Source organism: Lynx canadensis, chromosome A1, assembly GCF_007474595.2.
Source record: "Lynx canadensis isolate LIC74 chromosome A1, mLynCan4.pri.v2, whole genome shotgun sequence".
Classification (NCBI taxonomy): domain Eukaryota; kingdom Metazoa; phylum Chordata; class Mammalia; order Carnivora; family Felidae; genus Lynx; species Lynx canadensis.
The window spans coordinates 114376072-114395912 of NC_044303.2; the positions used below are offsets into that span (position 1 = coordinate 114376072).

Consider the following 19841-nt stretch of genomic DNA (forward strand, 5'->3'; position numbering starts at 1 on the left):
AGAATCCGAAGCAGGCTCCAGGCTCTGAGCTGTCAGCACCGAGCCCGATGCCAGGCTCAAACTCACAAACCATGAGATCATGACCTGAGCCGAAGTCAAACGCTTAACAAACTGAGCCACTCAGGTGCCCCAAGACTGCTTTCAATTCTTTTTGGTATACACCCAGAGGTGGAATTGCTGGATCATATGGTGATTCTATTCTGAATTTTTGTGAGGAACTGCCATGCTGCTTTCTACAGTGGCTGCGCCATTTACGTTCCCACCAACAGTGCACAAGGGTGTGTTCCCCCACATCCTCGTCAACACTTGTTATTTTCTGGACTGTTTTTCTTTCCTTTCTTTTCTTCTTCTTCTTTTTTTAATGGTAGCCATCCTAATGGGTGTGACATGACATCTCATTGTGGTTGTGATTTGCATTTCCCTAATGGTTAGTGATATGGAGAATCTTTTCATGTTCTTATGTTGGTCTCTTGATGGTGTTCCACAGGCTCTGTTCACTTTTCTTCAATCTTTTTCCTTTCTGTTCCTCAGACTTAGTCATTTCAATCATCTTATTTTAGGTTCACTGATTTTTTTTTTTCTTCTGCATGCTCAAATCTGCCTCTTAATCCCTCCAGTGAATTTTCATTTCAGTTATTGTATTTTTCAGCTCTATAATTTCTTCTTGGTTTCTTTGAGGTTTTCTATATCTTTATAGGTACTTCCATTTTGTTCATAAATTATTTTCTTGACTTTCTCCATATCTTTTAGTTCTTTGAGCATCTTTAAAAAGGTTTGTTTTAAAGTCTTTGTCTAGTAGGTCTGCCATCTGGTCTTTCTCAGGAATAGTTTCTGTTGGTGAATTTTCTTCCTTTGATTGGGTCACACTTCCCTGCTTCTTTTATGTCCCGTCTTTTCTTGTTTTTGTTGAAAAATGAATATTTGAATGTAATAATGTGATAACCCTGGAAATGAGACTCTTGCTCTTCACCAGGGTTTCCTGTTTGGGGTTTTGTTGTTGTTGTTTATTGTATACTGTTTCTGTGCTGAGAACTATCCTGAGGTGCAAAGGTCTTCTCAGGTCTTTACTGAGCCTGCACCTTTCCATGGGCAAACGTGGTGACTTTCTAATTTCCTCTGTATATGTTGTTGCTTTTGAATGTCTTCAATGCCTGGCTCCCAAAAGGGGAAAAAGAGAAATTGAAGGGGGAAGGGAGGGCACTAGCCCTGTAATCCCAAGGATACTGCTTCAGCAAGAGGCAGAGGGACTTGAAACAGACAGGGGAACATGCGCATCTCTGTCTGCACCTGTGTGATCAGAAGGAGCAATCAGCAATCTAAACACAGATCCCTGGGGGTCCTGATTGCCTACCCTGGCTCCCACAGGTTGCATACAAGCTGTTCCAGAAAAGCATGGCTGCCTGCCATTGGCTGGGGGGTGGGGGGTGGGGGGTGGGAGGTGGGTAGCTTCTGACAAACCAAAAGTTGAAATTGACCAAAGTTGGCTAAGCCTTCCCCTGGAAGTTGTAAGCCATAAATAGACCCAGAGTTCCAAAGTAGTTACATCAGACAAATTCTGCCTATGTGATTGTTGTCTAGGTGGGGAGACATATTCCTAGTAGTTGGGTTTTTTTCTTCTTCAGTGTTTTTCAGTTATCGTATCACCTTCCCCAACCCTTCTTCAAACCCTCCATCATCAAGGCATTTTGATAATCCAGAAGAAATAGTTAATGAACTGTGTTTCTGGCCACCTCTCAGGGAGAAGGAGACAGAAGGCAAAGTCTGGGGCTTGTATGAGGGTGCAGGGGCAGGATAGGGTAGCCAGGGATTGTCTGGTAACCTCTCTGCACATCAGGCAGGGAGCCTCATGTTAAAGGTGAATCAATCTGTCATGATCACCTAGATATTCTGGGAACTTTATGTCTTGAACTTGGATTAAGATGGCCCCGGGCTAGAATGCCTGTGTGTATGGGCACCCACAAACAAAAAACCACCCTGGAGAAAGGTATATTCATCCTAAGCCTCAAATTACTTCTACAAGCAATTTTTCAAACATAACTTACTGCCCATAGTGAAAAGTAACTTGGTACAGATGCAGGAAAAGTCAGAAGCCAGAACCAACAGATACAACAGACAAAAGACTTCAGATAATGGAATAATCACGCAATACTTCTTATATTTAGAGAAATAAAACACAAGCCAGAAAATATCTTTGGAGAACAGAACAGTATAAAAAGTGACATATTTGAAAGAGTATCAAAAATAGAATTCTACAACTGCAAATTATAGTAACTGAGATTAAAAACCTAGTTGACAGGTTTGACAGCAAACAAGAGATGAAGAGAGGAGGAGTAAAGTGAAAAATAGACCAGCAAAAATTACTGCAAATGAGGCCTAGAGATACAAAAAGTGGGTGGAGAAGGTATGAGATATGAAAGCTAGAATGAGAAGGCCCAATATGTTTAACCTGAGTTACAGAAGTCAGACCGTTGACTAGAGGCAATATTTGGAAAATGCTGAGGAATAGCTAAATATGCAATCTCTCCAAGTGAGAGACTGGGAAGTCATATTAACCACAATGTTATCTTACTATGGAAGAGTCTGTTAGCTATTTTAATTTATAAGAGAGAAATCTAGAAAGTTACCAGGGGTATCAGGAAGCTACAAAACAGTATTTTCATTTGATACAACCTTGTATACTAAGCAGTCATGGTGTTCCTTTTAGCTTGCAGGGACTGAAAGATACCAACTAAACTAAACTCCAATTGAGAGGGGGAAATTACAATGACATTGTATTTGAAGTCTCCAGTTCCTTTGTGATTATAACCATTCAGCAAATTGGTTAGGGTTTTGTTATTCACATTATTTACAGAGCACAGGTACCCTGTATTTACAGAACACTCTGTCACTTTCCTAACAGAGAAAAGCTGAATGGAAGCTTTGGTTAACGAGCTAATTTCTGGAAAGGAGAAATGGTGCCCTTAGCTTATCTTTACTCCTATAAATCCAACTCAAGGATAAAAGATCAAGTTTGAAACACTAAAACAGAACTTTGGCCTCCTTCCAATTCAGCTTTTCTTTTTCTAGTTTGTGTAGAAGAGCATTATAAACCAGTATTAAAAGCTGAATAAATACTTTAATTATGATTTAATCATCTCTTAGGTACGGGGGATGAAATTCCAGGTAACTCTTGAGTCCTGAGACTCCAAGTAGCCTATTTCTTTGAGTACATTTTCTTCCTTCATTGTATATAACTGTATGCTCCCTTTACATGCTTGGCAGCAACAACCAGAAACAAGAAGCCTTCTTCCTTTTGACTGACTAACCAATCATGCAAAGTACCTACATACTATTAAAAATTCCATCCAGGCTTCCCCTTAAAATAAATAACTCATTTTAAGCATCCAACAGCAGTAACAAAATACATGAAACCACACAAAATACATCAAAATACATCAACCATAAATCCAAATAAGCCCAAAGTATCAACTGCCATTATTCCTAACCAGCTTATGAATTTTAAAAACTTTTTCTTTAATACTTTCTAAAATTTCTCCCATGAACATGCATTATTACTATAATCAGAAAAATTGGCGCACTGCCTTTTTCTTTTTAACTGTCCAATGTTAGAGCCCTGGCTTTACATAAGGAATATAAAATACATGTTATCCATTCCAGAAAACAAAATATGACTAATAAAATAACATGCTACTGTTACAAAACAGGAGTAACAGAGACCATTTTCCTATGTACTGTTCACATAAATCAAAGAAAAAATTTTAATTTCATCTAATTATTAATAATCTTTAAATTATTAATTTAAGATGATCAACTCAGGAACCTGAGTTTAAGAAATGGAAACTACAGTAAATCTTTTTTCTAACCTAATAATCTACTGACCCACTGACCTACTTTGGAATTTAGGTTAAATCTGATATTTCTGGTACAGATGGATATATTAATGTTAATTAATTAGAAGTAATGCTTAAATTTAATTGACCAGAATAATGCAGAACCCAGGCAACAATCCTTAACTACATTTATCACCATTTATGAAAAATTCTAACTTGCTTCTGCAGATTGCTTAGTGTTTGTATTACAGCTAGAAAGATCATTATTCCCGAGAACAATTTTAACTTGTAAAGATTCCAATACTTTAAAATTAATTGCTTAATGTAGAAGTACAGATGAAATTAAAGAGTTCTCAACTTAAAAAAAATAAAGAATGCATCTGCATGATTTATTAACATATATCCCTTATGTGTCTGGCAATGCTATTGCAAATTAGTGATGAGAAAATAGGACATCAGGTTGAGGAATCCTAATTCTACCTCTGTTAATACTGTGCTCAATACCTTTATTTTCCAACTTTAAAATTAATAAAATGAAGATCTGTAATATTTTAGATGTTACCTTACATCAAATCCAAGATTTATAGTTATCGAAGAAAATAAACTTCAGTGTCATGTTTGAGGATCATCACCAGGACTGTTTGAGATTCAGCAAGTGACAAATTGTTGGCATCTTATTTTGGCAGAAGAGGTGTACAAATTAAACATACTGTTGATATTAGAAATTTTAGGGTTCTTAGGTGTAGGTACAATTGAAAATCGCTTATTGGACAAGGTCAGGTAGTCCCAGTTTTAGAAGGACACAGGACAGGCTAAGATGGCCATTGCCAAGACCAGCTGGTAAGCAAGTATCTCACGGTTCCAATCTTGTAGGTGAACATTCATTAAGTGGAAGCCCATCATTTCCTGAATCACTGTTCAGCTACTGAAGTACCTTGTCTTGCCCTCAGGGGAATTTCCATACTTAGTTTTATAGAACTCTGTGTTAACTAGAGCCAGAGAGCCTGTGCAATATGCAGCTAGATACTTTCCTGGACACATGGGTAACCTCCATCAATTGTGATGTATTTATGAAGGGATATAATGTTTTTCTTTCTTCCCATCAAAGATTTGCACAATTCCGAATTGTTCTTGGAGATTTTAATTTTGCTGGTATTCAGCAAGCCAATCGTATCTTGGGGCCCATTTACTTCATCACTTTCATCTTTTTTGTGTTCTTTGTCCTGCTGGTAAGTACAAGCATGTATGTCCCCTTTTTCACTTCTAGTTTTTAGAATAAAAAATGAAATGATTAATTTAGAAGAAATTATAGTATAACTGCTTAGCTGTTAGAGTTTTTTACATTTATTAGGAACTGTGTGGATTCCTAGTAATCTAGGCTATAACTCCAGTGTCTGAATGTTTCCAAGTTGTCCAAAGGAGAATGTGATCATAAAAGTTACCATTTTGATGTCAGGTGTGTGCCAGGAATGTGCTAAATCTTCTACATCTATAACTTGGATATCCCGGGTCCCTCCAACCTGGGACATGGCATACCGGAAGGGATGAATGTATTCTGCCCATATTGCAAATGGCTTCTGGCCCTTAAGGCTAAAACCACGTATCTTTGTGGTTTTTAGGAGTCCCCAGGATGGGTCTTCACATCTGCTCAAGACGAATTTATTTGGCCTTCCTAATCAAGGAAATTTGCTTTCCCTCTTTGACAACATTTTTGTCACACACAGCAGTTAGCCCCTGGTGGTGGCCAAAAGTCCTCAGATTGACAGAGTTGGGCCTCAGTGAAAGGTGGAGAGGTGGGCTGGGGGTAAGAATACCCTCTCCACAATTGTTTGTATTATTTGGACAGAGTATTCCTAAGAGCCTTAGTAAGACTGTGCATCTAAATAGCTTTAGAGAACTTTAAAAAACCACTCTTATAGGGCTCCTTTGCCTCAATCAAAAGTGACCCTATAGTCTGAAAAAAAAAAAAAATTAAGCTTCCGAGCCTGAGGATTTTCCCATTCTCCTCCTACACTAAGGCCAGTAAGTGGAGGAGAGGTTCCTGTTTCCTCAGCACTAAGATTTAGCTTTCCCATACCACCAGGCCACCTGCCTCCGGTAAAAGCCTTTCTTTTGATGGAATCTAGAAGGGCTACAAAGACTGGATCGTTGTGGCCATATAGAGGGAAGTAGAATCTGTCTGAGCTGTGAGAGGTTTTAAGTTAACAGCTGTCTCTACCACCCTGCTTCCTGACTCTGATAATGGTTGTAAAGACTGCTGTCTTCCTCTGGCAGTGGTGCCAGAGAGAACAGGATATGTACAAATGTGATACTCTTATGTTTAATAAAAACTAACTTTAAATATGGGAGCAAGTAAAAACAAAAAACAAAAACCATTCTTATGAACATATAATTACGTTATTCTGTTTTCGTCTGATATTCAATGTTGATCAGTTAATATATTTATCTACATATATATATCTATCTACATATATATATCTACATATATATATGCATTAGTATCCAGTTCATAAGCATTACTTTACATTGTTTTTCTCATTTGCCATAAACTTATTTGCCTATATCCACACATTATATATTTCCCATTCTGCTGTGTTACAGTCTGCATAGGCATTTCTCTATTACTGAGCATATGAACTACTTTAAAATTTTTAAATCTAATTTTATAAATCCCAGCAGTCATCAGAGTCAGTAACATTTACATTAAATCTTTATGGAAATAATTATTTTTGTGACTATTTCTTCCCAGAACATGTTCTTGGCAATTATTAACGATACCTATTCTGAAGTGAAAGCTGATTATTCAATAGGCAGAAGGCCAGATTTTGAACTTGGTGAAATGATTAAAAAGGTATGTCTACTTCTTTTCCTATTTAGAATTCTAAGACACTTTTTACTCCTGTACTTTAAACCCCAAGCAGTGGTGGGTTTTTGGGTTGGGGGTGGAGTTGTTTTCTGTTTTGGTCCAGTCTTGCTCATATCTGTATTATGTCACTACCAGAGAAGTCAGATTTCTTTCTGGCTTTAAAAAGGTGGCCAAAATTATTTCAGTATATCAAATAGCAACTGAGCTGTTTACTAAACGCAAAGCTCTGTTGGGTTTTGTAATAAAACTCTCTTCCCTCCAAAAATTTCAATTTAGACGCTAGTAAATTTCTATAGACAATCTAAACTCAGAACTCCATGTGCCTTATCTTCCTCATTTTCCTGTTTCTGTTAATGGCAACAGGAACAGTCGCTCCAGGCTTAAAAGCCTTGAATTTTTTTACTCCCTTTGCCTCATATAGTTGGTTGCCACGGCCTGTGTGTAAAGTTCATCTATGCAGTTTTTGTTCACATTTGTGAAATCCAGGCCATGTTGAATTCTAACTGCCACCACCGGAGTGGGGCCCCTCAGTACTTTTCACCCAGCCTCCTGTGTAGGAACATCTTCTATAGCAACATCTTATGGCCCCTCTCCTGTGCCTATCCAGCTCTGATATCATTTCTCTACTCAAAATTCTTCAGTCTCTCTGGGCCTGTCAAAATAAGTCCAAATTCTTTACCCAAAGAATTGGGTGGATGCCTCTACTCAACAGCACTGCGTCCCAGCTAGTGTTTTGAGCACTGTGCTGTTTAAATTTTTTTTAAACATTTATTCATTTTTGAGAGACAGAGACAGAGTGCAAGCAGGGGTGGGGCAGAGAGAGAGAGGGACACACAGAATCCAAAGCAGGCTCCAGGCTCTGAGCTGTCAGCAGAGAGCCCAATGCGGGGCTCAAACTCACAAACCGTGAGATCCTGACCTGAGCGACGTCCAACCCTTAACTGACTGAGCCACCCACGCACCCACACAGTGTTGTTTACCATCACTGGCTCTCCCCTCTGGGCCTCTGCTCAGGTCACCTGCCGCCCCCAGCAACGTTCCCTCCATTCTCTCGCTGACATACTATTCTCCCTGACAGTGGTATCGCCCCTGTCCTCTCAACACCTACCTCACTTGCGTGGTTAGTAGTCACAGGTGTACAATCTCACCCATCTCTGCACATCCATGGCTCTAACCACATCACTTCACACAGAAAAAGTCCTAATGGCCATGAGGCTAGTGGAGTTTCAAAACTCGGTCCAACAACGTATCTGTAAAAGGAAACCATTAATATGTCCCCCAGTGAGCTTAATTGTAGGTTTTTTCATCTTTTATCTCATTATGATGTTGGTTATGTGCATTAAAGTGTTTACATCATTAAATGCAATACATGTTAATAAAACTTTTTAAAGATTTTTTTTTCAAGTTCAAGTGTGATGCCCACAAGAGAACCCCTTTCTCTTTTTCACCAGTAGGCAGAAAACATAAGTGGTGACAAAGTGAAAGAAATCATAGCATTCCCTCCATATTTCTTTTAAAGTTTATTTATTTTGAGAGAGAGAGAGTGCGCACGCATGAGTGGGGGAGGGACAGAGAGGGAGGGGACAGAGAATCCCAAGCTGGCTCTGTGCTGTCAGCACAGAGCCCAGCATGGGGTTTCAAACTCACGAACCATGAGATCATGACCTGAGCTGAAATCAAGAGACAGGAGCTTAAACCAACTGAGCCACCCAGGTGCCCCGCCTCCACATTTCTTTAGGGGAGTAGTCCCTAGAGACAAGCATTCCATATTTCTTTTACCTTGATCAAAATTAATACAGGATGGGGCGCCTGGGTGGCTCAGTCAGTTGAGCGTCCGACTTTGGCTCAGGTCATGATCTCACAGCTCATGAGTTCGAGCCCCACGTCAGGCTCTATGCTAACAGCTCAGAGACTGGAGCCTGCTTCGAATTCTGTCTCTCCCCCTCTCTCTGCCCCTAACCCACTCACATTCTGTCTCTGTCTCTCTCAAAAATAAGTAAACATTAAAACAATTTTTTAATTAATACAGGATGTATTTTTGATGAACTTTTAAACTATTTTTAATTATGTCCAGAGTTACAACAATGCTCTTGAAAAACTTAGACTAAAGAAACCTCAAAAGGATGAAGACAATAAAGGGTAAGATGGCTTAAAATTTTGCCATTTAAAACTGTACATTATATGAGAAACTTCCAATAAGAGTAAGGTTTTGATTGTAAAACAGCCACCATCCCAAGTGCTTATTCTAAATACGTTGTCAATACATCATCCACTAGGGCCTCCTAATTCTGAGAGCGCCAGGAGGCTCCAAGCTAAGCTAATGAAAAATTAATATAAAGCGTGTTGTGCCACTCAGAAAGAACTTTAACAGAAAGCTGAACAGGAGAATAAAGTCCCCCTGAGAAGGGAGGAAAAACTGTTAGTCTACATTAAGTGCATTCACTTAGCTATGAAAATAAAAACATTTTTACACAAAATATTTAAGGATACACTTACATTTATTTATTCAATCACTTTGGTGTCCAAATGCTTCCCAAACCCAGACCTCTGGCAGTGGCACAGACTGTAAACATTATTTTATAGCTAGAGATGTGACACTCTGGAGACTTTCTATTAATGACACTTTCCAAATAATGAGTCTTATCAGAAAGACCAGAAATGCAATTATCATCCTTACTATAGAGCTGATCATACTTTATTTTCCCTTTCTACTGTCATAGGTCTCTGATCTTTATTTTATTTTATATTCTTAGTATGAAAGGCGATTTGGCTGAGCAAGCCAGAAGAGAAGGCTTTGATGAAAATGTAAGATTTTAACTTTCTCGTAAAGATAGCTTTATTAGAAATGTGCTTACAAAAAAAAAAAGTTCTGATTAAGAATTGAAATTATTTGCTTTCTTTACAGCACTAATTACCAACTCCGAAAATTTCTCCGCGAATCTAGCTGTTGTTGTTTATAACAAATTATTTCAATTCTACATGCTACCTCTTTTTTTTTAATGTTTATTTATTTTTGAGAAAGAGAGAGATATGAGGTCGGGCGGGGGGGGGGGGGCGGGAAGGAGACACAGAATCCGAAGCAGGCTCCAGGCTCTGAGTTATCAGCACAGAGCCTAACGCAGGGCTTGAACTCATGAACCACAAGATCATGACCTGACCCAAAGTTGGCCACTTAACCGACTGAGCCACCCAGGCACCCCTATGTGCTACTTCTTTTATTGGTGCTCTCAGCCAGATACTCTGGTCCTACAGCTGTACGGTCACTGTGGGATTATCGCGCAGGGTTTAGTGAGTATACTCTTTGGAGATGATAATTTTTCTCTTGTAATCGTCATTCATGTTTTATACAGTTGAACCTTGAACAATGCAGGGGTTATGTTTACAGTACAGGAAAAAAATCCATGTATAAGTAGGCCCACACAGTTCAAACTTGTGTTGCTCAAGGACCATGTTTTTGAACAACACAGGTTTGAACTTCACAAGTCCACTTATATGTGAGGTTTTTTTTTCAATAAATATGGTACAGTACTTCCTGTGAGTGTATTTTCTCTGCCTTATGTTTTTTCTCAGTAACATTTTGTTTTCTCTAGCTTACTCTACTGTAACAACATAGTATATAATATATATACAGAATGTGTTTTAATCGACTGTTTATGGGATCAGTTAAGACTTCAATCAATGGTCGGCTATTAGTTGTTAAGTTTTTACGGAGTCAAAAGTTACACATGCATTTTCACCTGCACTGGGGTCAGCACCCCTGACCCCTGCATTGTGCAGGTGTCAGCTGTACATACATTGGAGTGAGGTTTCTCATTGTGAGATAAGAGAGTTACCAAAGGGAAAGGTTGAGGGTTAAAATGAACCTTGTGGTGTTGGATTAGAATTACAGGTGTGTGTGTCTGTGTGTGTGTGTGTGTGTGTGAGTGTGTGTGTGTGTGTGTGTGTGTGTATGTGTTCTATAGCTCTATCTGTCCACTGAGAAATCTAGAAGTAAATCTAGATCTTGGTTTCCAAATACCATTCTCTTCTAAAAGGAATGAGGGCCCCTTGGAGATACGGTTAATTCTAGGGTTGGAAGATACAACATGAATCTATAATATCTTGTTGAGCCAGAAAGTGAAAGTGCTGTAAGAATAATGAAGATCTGTTCAAAGCACACAAGAGTCAGGTTTGAGGGGCTCCCACTGGCCAAATCTGGAAATATTTAAGCGCTATAATGAATAATAATGTATAGCCCATTGAATAACAAAGGATTCCATGAGTTCATACTCATCTAAACATATACATGGATGAAAATCGGAGGAAGAATGGAACTTTTCCATACCTCTCCACAAAATACATATTATTTAACCAAAAGAAAAAGAATATGTCAGGGTGGAGGAATCTGGCAGATACTGCCTTAATCAGTATGGGGAAAAACTGAAACCATACACCAGCCAGTAAGATGCTAAGAGACAACAGCATCACTTCTGTACCATTTCTGCCAAAAATGTAGAACATGACAAAATATAACACAAAACTGAGGGACGTTCTGCAAGATAACTGGCCTGTATTCTTTAAAAGTGTCATGGTCAACATGACAAGCCACGGTAAAGCAGAGGAACGATACCAGAATGAATGAGATTAAAAGACAGACAAGTAAATACAGTGCCTAATCCTGGACAAGTGGCAAACTTGAATGGGGGGACTCAGCATTAGAAGATAATCATCTATCAGTATCAATCTTCTGACTCTGATGGTTGTGCTGCGACTATAAAGGAAAACGTCCTTGTAAGCAGGAAATACACATTGATGTGATCAGGGACACTGGGGCATTCATGTCGGCAACTTCAAATACTTCAAAGGAAAGAAAAAGTTTTTGTAACTTTCCCCTAATTTTGAGATTCTTTCAAAAACAAAATTATAATTCAGTAAACCATTTCTGAAATAAAAGATGATGTAAATTGAAAGACATACTGTGTACCTGTGGGAAATCACCTCGAATGAACGTGAGACTCATCCAGGTAAAATCTGGACTTCCAAGGGGCGCCTGGGTGGCTCAGTCGGTTAAGCGTCCGACTTCAGCTCAGGTCACGATCTCGCGGTCCGTGAGTTCGAGCCTCGCGTTGGGCTCTGGGCTGACTGCTCAGAGCCTGGAGCCTATTTCAGATTCTGTGTCTCCCTCTCTCTCTGCTCCTCCCCCATTCATGCTCTGTCTCTCTCTGTCTCAAAAATAAATAAACATTAAAAAAAAAATCTGGACTTCTAAGAAAAGGAAAACCAGGTTAGCATGACAACATTCAACACCGTACATCAACAGAACCATACCCACAATACATGCAAGGAAAGAAAATGTAAGCCAAGCATATTTATTTGGAGCACAACTGTGTTTCCAGTGTACAGGCTCAAAGAGTTTTCAACGCGCAAGAACTCAGAATAATGTTGTATTCCTGAGGGTTCTATGAGAATATCAGTTTCAGCCAACCAAAAGATGATCGGAGAAATTTTGCAAAAACGAAGAAGGAAGAGAGAAGGTATAAAGTAGAAAACATTGATGGAGTGGTTCATATATAATAGCTCAAAGTTAAAGAATTCATGTAGGAGCGCCTGGGTGGCTCAATCAGTTAAGCATCTGACTCTGGATTTCAGCTCAGGTCATGATCTCATATGATCATGAGATAGAGACCCACATCGGGCTCCCCAGTGAGTGTGGAGCCTACTTGAGATTCTCCATCTCCCTCTCTCTCTCTGCCCTGCCCTTGCTCACACTCTTTCTCTATCTCAAAATAAATAAATAAAATTTTTAAAAAGAGAATTATCATTTAGAGTTAATAACCAATAAGAATAAATTTTAGCATATTTAAAAATACTTTAATAAAAATAATATACTATTTCATGGACTTTAAAACATATTTTCTTTTCACATTTTAACATCTCTAAAATCAAGATATGCCTTATGGTTGATAGTGTATCACACTGTAATTGGCAGCCTTTCTTTCCTAAGTGGTACATAAATAATGGTGTGTCTAACAGTAGACTCCATCTCTCAGATACAACGAAATGTGGTAATAAGATTTAAATATAGTTGGAACTATAAGCTAATTTTCTTGTTGAATTTGATTCCTAGTTGAGGGAACCAAAGCAGGAAAAAGAGGACTCGGGTAGTATTAAAAAAAAAAAAAAAAGAAAGAAAGAATAAAAACAAACCATGAAAACAAAAATATGTACATTCCTAAGGGCAGAATAATCAAAACAAAAATGAAAATAAAATATAACACATGGTAAAAAATTTTAAATGTAACATAAAACGGTATGATGTAACTGTGACCAGGTATGTCTGACATATCAGTAAAAGCAACTAAGCTTAATTTACTTAAAAAGAAAAACATTTTCAGATTGAATCACAAAGCAACACCCAGTTCTATGCTATATCCTAAAATATATACATAAAACAAAGTGACTCAGAGAAATTCAATATAAAACCATAGGCAAAGGTCTACATAGGCAAGCAAAAGATGGGGTGCGCCTGGGTGGCTCAGTCAGTTAAGCATCCAGCTCAGGTCATGATCTCAGAGTTTGTAAGTTCAAGCCCCGTGTTGGGCTCTGTACTAACAGCTCAGAGCCTGGAGCTTGCTTTGGATTCTGTGTCTCCCTCTGTCTCTCTACCCCTCCCCCGCCCATGCTCTCTCTGTCTCTTAAAAATAAACATTAAGGGGCGCCTGGGTGGCGCAGTCGGTTAAGCGTCCGACTTCAGCCAGGTCACGATCTCACGGTCCGTGAGTTCGAGCCCCGCGTCGGGCTCTGGGCTGATGATGGCCCAGAGCCTGGAGCCTGCTTTCGATTCTGTGTCTCCCTCTCTCTCTGACCCTCCCCCGTTCATGCTCTGCCTCCCTCTGTCTCAAAAATAAACGTTAAAAAAAAAAATAAATAAAAAAAAAAAATAAACATTAAAAAAATTTTTTAATAGACAAGCAAAAGATATCAGAGGACACAACTGAATATAAGTCAAGGTAGAATCCTAGAAATAAAGCTGTAAATGAGATGAAGGCCACTTTATAATGATAACATGAATTTTAATAGTTATGGTTATCCATGCACCAAATAATGTAACATCAACTTCCATAAGGTATGGACTACTAAACTTACAAAAGGAGAAATAGGGACATCTGGGTGGCTCAGTTGGTTGAGCATTTGACTCCTGGTATCGGCTGAGGTCATGATCTCATGATTTGTGAAACTGAGCCTACCTACGTAGGGCTCTACACGGGCAGCAAAGAGGCTGCATGGGATTCTCTCTCTCCCTGCCCCTCCCCCTACTCAACACACTCTTTCTCTCTTAAAAATTCTCTTAAAAAAAGAATTATTTTTTAAATAAAGGGATAAATAAGGAAAAATAAGAGGATAAAACTCAAACAATAAAATGAATAAGGTGATCCTACAGTTATATATATTTAACTCTGTGAGAATATACATCTGCTTTTTAAAAACCCATTCATGAAAAATGATCACATACTGGAGCACAAACAGCCTCAATAAATTCCAATAAATTAACCAACTGGTTAATACAGAAAAAAATGATCTGAAAGCAACATAATAAAAATGTTCTAAGAAAATCAGAAAATAAAAACATTACTTAACCAAGATTTTAAACTATTAATTCTTGAATCAAATGGGAACTACAAAATGAAACCGTAGAATTCTTATAAAAACAATAAAAACAGTATGTAGGAAAATCTATGAGATTAAAGTCAAATGCCAGAGGAAAATCAGTAGCCTTAAATTTATCAACAAAAACCAAGACTGAAAAGAAATTGATTTTAGCATGTAACTCAAAAAGTTGGAAAAGAACAATAAATAGGAAAACAACAAATAAGAAATAAAGATAAAAACAGAACTAGTGAGTGGCAAACACAAAGCTGTATAAATAAATAAAAAGGCTGGTTCCTTGAAAAGATCCGTAGGGGGGGAAAAAATAAATCAGTGGAAAGAAACCATTAGCCAACAAATGGAATAAAGGAGAGAAAGCATAAACATACAAAGAAATTACAATGGGAGAAATAATGAAGAAATAAGGAATTTAAAAAAATATCAATGAGGGGCACCTGAGTGACTCAGTTGGTTGAGTATCTGACTCTTGACTTCAGCTCAGGTCACGATCTTTGGGGGTTCAAGCCCCACATTGGGCTCTGCACTGACAGCATGGAGCCTGTTTGGGAGTCTCCCTCTCCCTCTCTTTGCCCCTCTCCCACTCACACACTCTCTCTCACTTTCTCTTAAAATTAATTTTTAAAATATCACTGAAAGAAATTGAAGAAGACACAAACAAATGGAAAGGTATTCCAGGCTCATGGATTAGCAGAATTAGTATTGTTAAAATGTTCACACTACCCAGAGCCAATGTACAGATTCAATGCAATGCCTCACAAAACTCCAATGGCATTTTGCACAGAAATAGAACAAAAAGTCCTAAAATATGCATGGAACCGCAAAAGACCCCAAATAGCCAAAGCAGCCGTGGGAAAGAATAACTGAAGAAAGAAGAAACTTGGAGGCATAACACACCCTGATTTCAAACTATATTACAAAACTATAGCAATCCAAATAATATGGTATTAGCATAAAAAGAGACACAGAAACCAATGGAATAAAATAGTCTGGAAATAAACCTTCCCACATATGGCCAATTAATTTATGACAAAAGATCCAAGAACATACAATGGGAAAGGGATAGTCTCTGCAATAAATGCTGCTGGGGAAACTAGAGAGCCACATGCAAAAGAGCAAAACTGGACCAGTATCTTCCATATAATTTACACAAAATTGCACAAAATGGATTAAATACTTGAACATGAACACCCAAAACGATAAAACGCTTAAACGAAAACTTAGGCAGTATGTTCCTTGTCCTCAGTCTCAGCAATGGTTTTTTGGATCTGACACCAAAACCAAAGGCAGCAAAAGCAAAAATACAACAAATTGGAATACATAAAGCTAGAAAGCTTCTGTACAGCAAAGTAAACAACAAAATGAAAAGGCAACATAGTGAATAGAAGAAAATATTTACAAATTATATATCTGATAAGGAGTTAATATCCAAAATACATAAAGAACTCCTACAACTCAATAACAAAACAAACAAAAAAAAAACACCAAACAATACCATAAAAAGTGAGCAGAGGATCTGAATTGACATTGTCCAAAGACATACAGATGGTCAACAGGTACATGAAAAGGTGTTCAACATCACTCATCAGGGAAATGCCAGTCAAAACCACGAGATATTACATCACACCTGTTAAAATGGCTGTCATCAAGAAGACAAACAATAACAAGGGTTGGCAAGGATGTGGAGAAGAGGGAACCCTCTTGTACTGTTGGTGGGAATGAAAACTGGTGCAGCCACTGTGGAAAACAGTGTGGAGGGACCTCAAAAAAATGTAAATTACAACTAACATATGATTACCAGTAATTCCACTTTTGTTTTGAAGGGAACAAAAACTCTTAATTCAAAAACATATCCACACCCCCATTTTCACTGCAGCATTGTTTAGAATAGCCAAGACATGGAAATAACCCAAGTGTCCATCAATGGATAAAGAAATTGTGTGTGTGTGTGTGTGAGTGTGTGTGTGTGTGTGTGTGTAAACTCAGCCATTAAAGGAAATCCTGGGGTGCCTGAGTGGCTCAGTCAGTTAAGCGTCCAGCTTCAGCTCAGGTCATCTCATGATTCATGAATTCAAGCCCTGCATCAGGCTCTGGGCTGACAGCTCAGAGCCTGGTGCCTGCTTAAGATTCTGTGTCTTCCTCTTTCTCTGCCCCTCCCCTGCTTGTGCTCTGTCCCTCTCTCTCTCAAAAATAAATAAGCATTTAAAAAATTATTAAAAAAGAAAATCCTGACATGTGCAACAATATGGATAGATTTTGGTAGCATTATGTTAAGTGAAATAAGTTAGAGAAAGACAAATACTGTATGATCTCACTTATATGTGGAATCTAAAAACAACAAAAACAAAAAATGAACTCATAAACAGAACAGATTGGTAGTTGCCAAGAAACGGAGTAGGGGCGAGTAAAATGGGTGAAGGTGATCAAAAGGTACAAACTTATAATTATAAAATAAGTAAGTTCTGGGGATGTAATGTATAGATGATGACTACAGTTAACAATACTGTATTGTATATTTGAAAGTTGCTAAGAGAGTAGATCTTAAAGTTCTCATCATAAGAAAAAATCTATTAACTGTGTAGTGATGAAGGTTGACTAATAATTACACTTACTATAGTGATCATTTCACAAAATATACATATATGAAATTATGTTGTACACCTGAAAAAAAATCACTAAGAGACTTTTTTGTATAACTTTATGCAAATAATGTTTGAAAAACTGAAAGCAGTGGGTAATTTTTCTCTGAAAATATATTTATCAAAACTGACCCCAGAAAAGATTTTTAAAAACCTAAACAAATCCACTCTGTAGAAGAAATAAGGTCATGAAAGAGCTACCTGAAAAATAAATGAGGCCCCACAAATGAATTGTATCATATTTGTAAGGAACAAATAGTTTCAAACTACTCAAGCTGTTCCAGAGAAAAAAGAAAATGGACAACTGTCAAATTATTTTTATAAAATGGCTATATAGTCATCATGTAAAATGACTATACACACACATACACATACCAGTTATAAATTTTGAAGTAAAAATCCTAAATAAAATAATAGCAACAGAATCGAACACAATAATATAACATGATTCAGTAGGGCTTACTCTAAGAATGGAAAGATGGTTTAAAATTGGGTAATCAACTAATTAACATAACTCATTCTATTAATAGATCCAAAATGAAAGTTACATGATCATTTTCCACAGATGCTAGATATTTGGGAAGATTCAATATCTAATCTTAGGACAACAAAACAAAACAGGAATCAGTGAACACTTCCTTGATATGATAAAAACATTTATCTCACCCTCCCCCCCACCAAAAAACATATCTATCTCACCCCTAAGCTAGTACCTTACTTAACAGAGAAACAATGACATGTCAGGGACAAGGGACAAGAAAGGATGTACTGGAGGGATCAGCCAAAACAATTAAGAGAGATAAATTAGAAATGTTAAGAATTGAAAGGGAAGAGATATAAATAAACTACTTCTATTTGACTTACGATTCTCTTAAAGCTTCCTAGGTCTGCCAACTAGGTATTCAAGTTTCCTAGGTATGCAAGTACCAGAATTCAATGCAGCATTAGGAAAAAAATAATCTAAGTAAATGCAATTATGCAAACACCAACCAGTTCATTAAAAATTATAGAAGACTCTATAATAGCAACAAAGAAAATGCCCAGGAATTCATAAAAAGTGTTTAAAACCAAGAAATGGAAAAATTTTAAACATTCCTTAAAGACACAAAAATATACTTGATGAAATAAGAATATATACTGTGAGTCAGGACTTAGGAAAATCGAAACCACAATATATATTTCAAACAAGAAATTAACTACAGGGAAATGATTACATGGGGAATGGAAGGCAGAAAAAGTAAAAACCCTGATGCAACTCAGACTGTAGGAGGACGCTACCCCTCCCAAGGCTGAGGTTACAAAAGGTGAAGTTTTCTGAACCTTATCTTAGAGACTCAGCCTCCAGAGCTGTCTAGTGAGACCTCTGAGGGTAATCCCCATCCCACCCCTGCCACTGCTGTTTCTGAGTGTGATGGGCCTGGTTCTGGTTATGCCAAAGACATCAGGAATGCCGCAGCCTGGAGCCAACCACTACTGCTGGAGACAACTACTATTTGCAGAAACAATGGTGATAGATAAAAACCCAGACTCTCCTGCACCTCTCCATCCTCCACGAAGGCAGAACCTAACAAGCCAGTGTAGCAAAAGCCTGAGGAATGAGGTTAGTAAAACCTGAGACCCAGCATCAGAGTTTAAGAAGGTGTTTTGAGGAGTGCCTGGGTGGCACAGTCGGTTAAGCATTCCACTTTGGCTCAGGTCATGATCTCGCCATTTCTGAGTTCGGGCCCTGCGTCAGGCTCTGTGCTCACAGCTCTGAGCCCAGAGCCTGTTTCAGATTCTGTGTCTCCCTCTCTCTTTCTGCCCCTCCCCCACTCATGCACACACGCTCTCTCTCAAAAATAAATAAAAATATTAAAAAGAAAAAAAAGAAGGCAAATTTTGAGTTGAGAGAGATCAAATAGTCCAGCTCATCCTTTCGGCTTTTAGTACACATGTGTGAGCTTCTATAAAACGATAATAACTATTTTTCAAGGTTCCACTGAATAAGTTGGAATTATCCTTTATACAAATGAAGGCACTTTTCTCCTCTCCCCCAAAAGGGAAAAGCACAGTCCCAACAGTAACTGTATTTCTCTCTGAGTGATATTAAGACCTTTTCTACTGATATCACAATTCCTTAAGAACTTAATGTTCAAACTACTATTTATGGATTTATTTATATTAAGTAAACTCTACCCTAATATAGGGGCCCAAACTCACAACCCTGAAATCAAGAGCTGCATGCTCTGCTGAGACAGCCAGGTGCCCCTCAACTACACAGTCTATTTTTGTTCATAAGAGTATCAGGAGGCATCCCCCAGAGAATTCCCTGGGTTCCAAATACAGCCCTCTCTGAGCCCATTCTGTAGCAGCAATTTTTCCTTGGCAATTGGGATCAGTTACCTCAGTTAGTTGAGTAACCGCTTCTTTCCCTGCTGGTTCTGTAGCCTGAGGAATCCCAAAGGGCCGGGTGTTCATCTCATATTCTTAAAAGTCTGTTATGTCCCTTGCTGTAAATACGCTATCTCTGAGGGTCTGTTTCTTTGGAGTTCCCCTGCTACCAAGTACTCATTAGTTAGGGTCCAGTGGACTACACTAGGTAGTCCAAAAAGAGGGTATTTACCACAGAAAGAATTCCTTTCTGAGGTAGTAGAGGACTAGAAGAGCCAGTGTTTAACACTAAATTAATCCAGAGACAACAGTAAGAGACAGCTACCATCTACAGGAAGAGGTGAGGGTGTAAGGACCTTGGAACTTGGAGAAAATGCCCTTGAAGAGTCGGTCCTCTGCTTGTGAGGAAAAGCATCACTTTCCTGTGAATGTCAAGGCAGGCTTCACAGACGTAGTGATAGTTGAGATGGGTTTTCTGAAGGATGAGTCAAG

General features: G+C 38.3%; 1 protein-coding gene across 1 annotated transcript in view; it reads left to right on the forward strand.

The window, feature by feature from the left end:
* The window catches only part of PKD2L2 (polycystin 2 like 2, transient receptor potential cation channel), a 40213-nt gene that overhangs the window by 17050 nt on the left and 3322 nt on the right, over nt 1-19841 (forward strand). The window contains exons 8-10 of the mRNA XM_032592925.1: nt 6580-6681; nt 8771-8835; nt 9450-9501. Coding sequence (XP_032448816.1) covers nt 6580-6681; nt 8771-8835; nt 9450-9501 — 219 coding nt within the window. The remainder of the gene's footprint in view (nt 1-6579; nt 6682-8770; nt 8836-9449; nt 9502-19841) is intronic.